The sequence below is a fragment of the Homarus americanus genome, unplaced genomic scaffold (genome assembly GCF_018991925.1).
Source record: "Homarus americanus isolate GMGI-L3 unplaced genomic scaffold, GMGI_Hamer_2.0 scaffold4896, whole genome shotgun sequence".
NCBI lineage: Eukaryota > Metazoa > Arthropoda > Malacostraca > Decapoda > Nephropidae > Homarus > Homarus americanus.
The window spans coordinates 5,409,159-5,416,851 of NW_024749657.1; the positions used below are offsets into that span (position 1 = coordinate 5,409,159).

A 7,693-nucleotide genomic window follows, 5' to 3' on the forward strand; every position below is an offset into this window, starting at 1 on the left:
CATGTATTTAGACAATAAAGGTATACAGTTCAGCATGTGTAAGGCGTACATAGACTGTGCCGGTATAGTTTCTAATGTACCTAGACAATCCAGGTATTTTATACTGTACAGGAATTGTAAACAGCAAGACAACATGACCCGGAATAGCCTGACAAAGTCACCAGATGCTTTGTCGACTATCTTGAACTGCACAGTATAGCGACACAACCACAACCAACTGATCACGTCTTACGTAAACTTTTTTTTTTAAGTTCTCACACCGATCCATTACCTAAATACAAATATCCAACGAGCGAAGAAAATAACATCTGTAAAAATAATAAAAAAATTCTTTAAATCTTCATCGAAATTATCGTCGACTGCCAACCTAACCAAAATCGAGACACGACGATAATTCCTCATGACGGAGAATATTATTGACCTGCTAAACCATAAGTGATCTCAATTAATTTTGTCGGTTATATCATGCTGCCCCACACCATATGCTAGTATAAATGCATTGCCCTAGCAGTTTGAGCCAGCGTTGTCGACTGTCACAACGCTTCGTATACATATTAGTACTGCATATAATTTTCATGGGTTCAGGATAGTAGTTATATATGTTCCTAAACTAGATTTGAATTATGTGCATTAAATAAAACATGGCCATGAAATCCCAACATAAAACAAGATAATAACATGGCGACCTTCTCCTTAACCTACAATCTCACTCTTTACTGACAACCTCGAAGGATTACAACCCCAATATTAAGATTTCTTTCATTTTCTGTGCCAATAGTAGCCTCAAGTGACATAATATGACCCACGAATTACTTGTTGTTAATGATTACAGGTGGCCACTCGTAAACATCCATTATTGTTCCCTTGATCATAAAGCATACCTATGAAAGACATGTTCATATAGATTATATCCCTCTATATATATTCCTGCCACACTTCAATAAACAACGACGATAATTTAAGTACAGGTGTGTCTTAGAACCACCGACTGATGGTTATAATTTACTGGCCATCTGTCATATGCTGGTCTGGTGAGAAGGTAGTGAGGCCTCGACTGCTCCTCTTACTATCAGAATTACGACATAATACCAATACGTAATTAAACCTAAGTATCCCTACCACATCATGAACTAAGTAAGGAAGGAATAAAACATATGGCAGGTTCAGAAAATCAAACAACACGTAGAGAAGTTCATGAAAAAAAAAAAGTATCAATGGCAATCTGTCATGTCGGTCCTGCCCTCAGCTGATCGCAATGAACACAGGGATACCAACAACATCCACCCAAAATTCCTAATAATCAACTCTAAATACTAAACTAACACCTCAAATGGGGAAAGAATAGTTAGTTAGTGAATTAGTGATGGGTGTATGGAGTGTAGGAGGTAAGGGTGTGTGATGAGAGCAGAGTACCGGTCAGTCCCCCCGTCATGTTGGCAGCCCCTCTACCAGTTTGAAGAGATCGACAGGCTTTTCACTACCCACCAAAACCCTTAATAATACTCTCTATATATTTTTTAATTCTCCACAGCCGGCTCATACCACCATTAATCCTACCCACATATATACCTCAGGCTCAGAATTTCATCCAAAAAAATTAACACGTGGTATGGAACTGTTGGGGGTGATGTAAACAAGAAAGAGAACTGCCATATGAGTCCTGGTCACTGTACCTGTATCAGTTTGTTCCGCCATTTTTGCAGATATTTCTTCAACAAGCTGCATTAAAAAATCCCAGGGAAGTAAATCCTTAATAAGAACACATGTAATTCACATATTATTTGATGTTTGGCCTCATCGTGTTCCCTCACACTGTACACACACACAAGGATGAACTGAGGCTGAGCGGCAACAGTCTAGCCTCGCGCCCGGGCTCATCAAAATTCCTGCCGAGTAGAAAACGGGACGCCATGATGTTAAAGGGGCCCAGAATCTGCCGTTTTTACTCCATCAAACGCCATTAACGCTCCTTTAAATCATTTCATTTTACAATATTACGTGAATTAGTTTACACGGATAAATATACACATAATGCGTAAATAAATATGATTACAATATTATCGATCTATTTTTAATTGGCTTGAAAATAAGAGCATTGCCATCATCAATATCACACCTTGAACGAAAATGTATATACATTTATTTTTCTAACAGTGTTAAGAAGGGATAATAAACCAAATATAGATGCATTTCCAACGGTTTCTGTCGGCGTCTCTCATTCTCGAGCCCCCTTAAAAAGAGAACCCATCAGCCCGCTGGAATAGCCAATCATATGCAAGGATTGTGAGAATGGGCGGAGTGTTGGCTACGTCACGGCGGGGCGCGGGAGAGGTGGGCCAACCCCGTAGAGGAGCTAAATAAAATTTTTGTTCGCTTTCATTCTAGGGCCGTTCCGGAATAGTCACTCCGATAGTTGAGAAATAATCCATGTGTATCATAAGGGCGATTTTCCCGCGTCTCCCGTGTTGCGAATAAAGTTTTTTTTTTCTTCTCTCTGTTACATTCCGTTGATTTACCACGAGTCGCGCGGGGGAGGGTGAAGGAGAACAAATGCTTTGAATCACACTGTTCCAAACAACCGGAAGTTCAATTTCTAAATTTGACCTCTGCCGCGCAAGGGCATTAAACTAGCAGCGGTCGCTTAGTTAAGGCGGTCGCTGGAGCGGGGTGACTGCTATAGCAGATGCGGAAAGGGAATGGGGGCGGAATAAGCGGGGGGGAGAGGGTGGGAGGGAAGGGGGGAGGGTGGGAGGGAGAAACGTTACTATGGATCTAGGAAAGTTTCAGATTATTCTGGCGTTTTCAGTATGACATGATTTATATTTTCATGACGTCACGAGTTATTTTTTCATCTCCTTAACCAACCGTGGTGACGAGAATCGATGCCACGGTGATAATGAATAATGGTGCGGGGTAAACGACGGTTATAAAACACAAGGAATAGGTAAGCGAACAAACAAACGGTAGATCAGGCACGGCATGGCATTTACAGCATTAAGGGGGGCGGGGGGTAAGTTACGAGGGGGGGGGGGAGCGAGCGAGCTATCTCGGAACGGCCCTACTGAGGGAGACTCTCTCCCTCTTTCGCTCCCTCTTTCTAATGGGCGTTTTCCTTTATTTATTGTTTCGTTGCATGGAGATTTAGTAAGGATATAAACTAGATGTCTCAAGAATATATCATAGAGAGCTGTTTGTCAGGTCGCGGGGCGGTAATTAAGAGATAGTTGTTAGGTGATATCTAGGGACGGCCCTAGTACCCTTCACCCCCATAGGTCCCCCTTCTCCACCACGCTCCCACACTGAGCCCTCCATCCGCCCCTCCCCCTTCCCTCCCCTCCCTCACTCTCAACGCAAGCCCTCTAGCCCTCAGCTCTGCTCTCTCCCCTCCACTACCTCTCGTCTTAACATTGATTCTGCTTTTCTTTACTTGCCAATATTCATATCGTCGATACCAATTCATTTCGCAGGGTCTCTGGCGCTCTCATTACTTCTCGCCACACCTGTCGTAGGGGATGACCTAAGATAGTCCAACTGTCGTAATTATATCGAGTTTCGTCCAATAAGCAAGAGGCCTTTTCCGATTGTTCAAGCACTGCCTTGGTCAAAATCTTAAGACGTAGTAAAGGAAGATATTGTACCGTCGAGCTTATTTTATACTTTCTGGGTCGACATCTTGAATTAGTTTTATAATACAAGTTAATAATTAAAGAAACCCCACAAGTGTCTTTATTAATCAACCAAGTGAACTCTTACATCCTGGCTGTTCTTAAACCTCTTCATGACAAGTCTTTAAAAGTTTTTCCTATGATTCGTGAAGATCCTATCCCGAGTTCGACGCGCAGTTGAGAAAAGTTTGAGTGTGAGAGGCGGATGGCGTAGTTAACCATCCACGCGACTGGCCATGTGTATACGTTAGTTAAAGACTCGCAAACAAGCAGTAAAGTAATCAAACAAGTAAGTATTGTAGTGGTGATTACTGCGTCAGAGCTGCTCCTCTACCTGCTGGGTCATGAGGTACACAGGGGCGGACCAAATGCTGCCAGAGGAATATCCCAGCGAACTTGCCAGAATGCAGAGATTCCCAGCAGCCCGTGTACAGTACTTCTGGATAACAATACCAACAGCTATACTACTATTGGGGAAAATTCCAAGTACCTATTCCGGAGAATATCTCAACAGCCAAGGCGCTAATGGACAAAATCCCAACAGCCAAGGCGCTATTGGACAAATTCCCAACAGCCAAGGTACTATTGGACAAATTCCCAACAGCCAAGTCACTACTGGACAAAATCCCAACAGCGAAGGCACTACCTGACAAAATCCCAACAGCGAAGGCACTACTGGACAAAATCCCAACAGCGAAGGCACTACCTGACAAAATCACAATAGCGAAGGTACCACCGGACAAAATCGCAACAGCAGAGGCATTAATGAAGAAAATCCCAGCAGCCAATTTAGTAATAGGCAAAACCTCAGAAACCCAGTGTACTGCAAGACAACATCCCAGAAACCAAGGTACTCATGGACAAAATCCCACCAACTAACCTACTACTGGACAAAATCTCAACTACCACCTCCAGATTTAATCCTGGACAAACAAAATCCCAGTCAGTTTATCAATGGACACAAACTCCCTATCATAATAAAACGCATGACGTCACCACCACACCAAGTTTCTTTCACTTTAAGTTAGGTAAAGTTCAGGAGGTCAAGTTACATTAGAATATATTATGCAATGTTAGGTCAGTCGGATTTTAGGTGAGAGGCTAGACTAGGAAATGTAAGGTCACGTCAAGTACGAGAGGTCAAGTGATGTTAATAGCAAGTCGACAAAGCGAAATTAGATTATATTAAGTTAGGCTGGGTTAGGTTAACTTCAGGAACGGCAGTGGTGTTAGATTAAGTTAGGTTTAGTCTAGGAGGCAAAATTAAGTTCGGTTGGGTTAAACTAAGTGCTGAAAATGAAGTTATTTTAAACTAGGTTAGATTAGGAGGAATTTTCGTCCTAAACGCTAGACATAAGAGTTGATAGTAGGTGATGGGGAGGGGGGGAGGGAGTACCGTATTGCAGGTACATTATGTCAAGACGAAAGGAGGGGGTTAAATTGCAACAGAGGAGAGGTAGACCTTGCTCAATACACACTCTTGCACAACACATATTTATAACCAAAGCATTATGACGTCATTGGCCACCTAGACGGGAGGAAAACTATTAAAAGAACACATACACACACACTTCATATCTCTGAGGCTGGATAAATTAAGTTGTCACGGTACGAAGGAGTGGTAGTTGGTGCTTCTGATTACTATGGTACAGTGGACAAAGAGTAAGTTTACAAAGGTCAAGAACCCACGTTTGATCTTGGGAGAAGAGGAGGAATCGATCTTCGGGGTGTGGTGTTTCACAAGCACTGAGATTAAGTTCAAGGTAGATGAAACAAAAATCCCAGTAAGAGTTTCCCATCGCCCAAAAATGAAAAAAAAAATCCTATCTCGGCAGGTTAGGTTAGGTTACGTTCGGTTAGGTTAGGTTTGCGTTAGGATGTTTAATTATCAGGTGAAATAAACTAAGGTGCCTATTTTTCACCTTTTATTGTTCATGATTCCACTTAAAAAAGACTTGCATTTAACGTCTTAATTTCCTGAATCAGTCATAAAGCCTATCATCTTTCACATCCATATCAAGAAGGTATAACTTCATTATTCACTACCAAAAGATTATTCAAAGCCCACAACGGTGCCAAATTTCACTTCCAAAGTACCATTCATTTACATGCAGAAATTAGTAGCTTCATTGAATCTAACGACAAAGGCATTTAATTCAGCCATAAGCGCTTCTCTCTTTGTATAATGCCCAAGGTCAGTGTTGAAGAAAGCACAGATATTAGTAGATGCAACATGAATCCTATAGCTGGTTATATTTAAATTAGTCACTGCACAGTTCTTGCTACCAGGAATACTTTAGCCGTATCAACATGTTCTTACCTTTCCCTTTTCGAAGCCGCTCGCGTAGCACCACTAACATACTGTATGGAACACAAGACGATCCTCACCCAACTACGGGTTTCGGTAAACTAACGTATGTATGTTGACAGTTGACACTTCTTGACAGTTAACGTCTGCGGGGATGTAGTTAAGTCTAGCGATTGGCGCTGTAGGAAAAAGGAACAAAACGTGTTAGTTGAACCCAGAGAATCCCCCCTATCATTAAAATTTCATACCTCGAGATACCAGGGAGGAAAAGAGATGAAAAAAAAAGGTTTTATAATCAACACCACAAATGTAGTTAGTGTACAGAATTGCTTTGAAAACTTTCAAATGTAACAATAGAATAACGTCTGTTGACAAAACATATCCAACATACATCACCCATGTGCTGAGGAACATTCAGTCGATACCTCCTTTCACGTTCGTCACCCTCGCCCATGTTATATGGATGCCTGAGAAAGGTAATGTTTTAAACTCGGTAATGGAAACAGCCTTTATGTATCGTATTGGGTAAAAAAAAAATTAAGACAAAATTATGGCATAGTGACTGTCATGTATACCTTTGTGAAACAGTTTTGGATAAGTTCTCACGTCCCCGGTTTAAGGGGGTTTAGGAGGAGGAGGAAATTTCAACTAACGGAATCTCCTGTAATTCGCGCCAAAAATCGAGCTCCATGTAGTAATGTAGTACCATTGGGAGATAGCCTCGTACTATCTACTGTTGATTGTCACAGTTTGTCTTGATCATGAGCGAACATAAAGAAGTGTTGGGGATTTTTACCCTGACAAAGGAAGAGCCAAGGGATATTACATGATTTTTTTCGTCCTGCATATTCTGGGGTTTTACTGGGATTATTTCTGAGTTTATCCCAGTATTGTCCAGTCCTCCTCTAGTTGATTTAAAGTTCAGACTTAAAATATATCAGAACTGGGAATAAATGTAAGACCTGTTAATAATAATAATAATATTAATAATGTTCTTACGATTCTATCAAAGTGTGTGATCACCTAACTGTCCCTAGAGTGCACACAGATCATTACATTACAACTATTGAAGAAATTTGATAGTATTTTTATACCTAAGCTTAAGTAAATCAGTTCGGTGCATTTTTCTGTCTTGAAATTATCGTTGGAACATTTGTGAATCCGAAACCAGAAAAAGTATCCGGGAAATTCAACAGAAATTTCAATTAACTTATAAATGAAACTTCGTGATAATATATTAGATTTTAGTGAGAATGAAAACTGATGTGATTATCCAGTTAAGTAATTGTGATAAAGAATTGTTCATTGTCTTTGTGAGGAATAAATTGCTTGTTGCTGTTATATATTGGTAAATTACATTATATTTGAAGAAGCACGTAACCTTACCTCATCCCCGCAAATAGTGTTTGGGTGGTTAATCTTCAGGTGAAATAAGCTGGAGTGGAAATTCTTCAGGTGATCCAAAAAATGCAAGTGTATTTTTATGCATTTTTTTTAATAATATTGCAAATGAAGATAGTATATAAACATTATAAATCAGAAGTATCATTAACTCATATAATTAGTGATGATATTGAAGAGTTCATTGATTATAATGTAAATTTTGCTTCATTATATAAATTAACTAAAATATACACGGTATAAAATCAGTGTTATAGTCCACAAGTGTAAACATTTTAATTTCAACTAATAATTATGTTCCTCATAATCCTGTAAGAAA

At 40.2% G+C, this 7,693-nt stretch overlaps 1 protein-coding gene across 2 annotated transcripts in view; it reads right to left on the bottom strand.

Annotated features, from left to right (window-relative positions):
- LOC121853626 overlaps positions 1–1,869 on the bottom strand; it is a 34,823-nt gene extending 32,954 nt beyond the window's left edge. For both annotated transcript variants that reach the window (XM_042347886.1, XM_042347887.1), the window contains exon 1: positions 1,674–1,869. In XM_042347886.1, the coding sequence (XP_042203820.1) occupies positions 1,674–1,725 (52 nt within the window). In that variant the 5' untranslated portion in view covers positions 1,726–1,869. The remainder of the gene's footprint in view (positions 1–1,673) is intronic.
- Between the last annotated feature and the right edge of the window lie 5,824 nt (positions 1,870–7,693).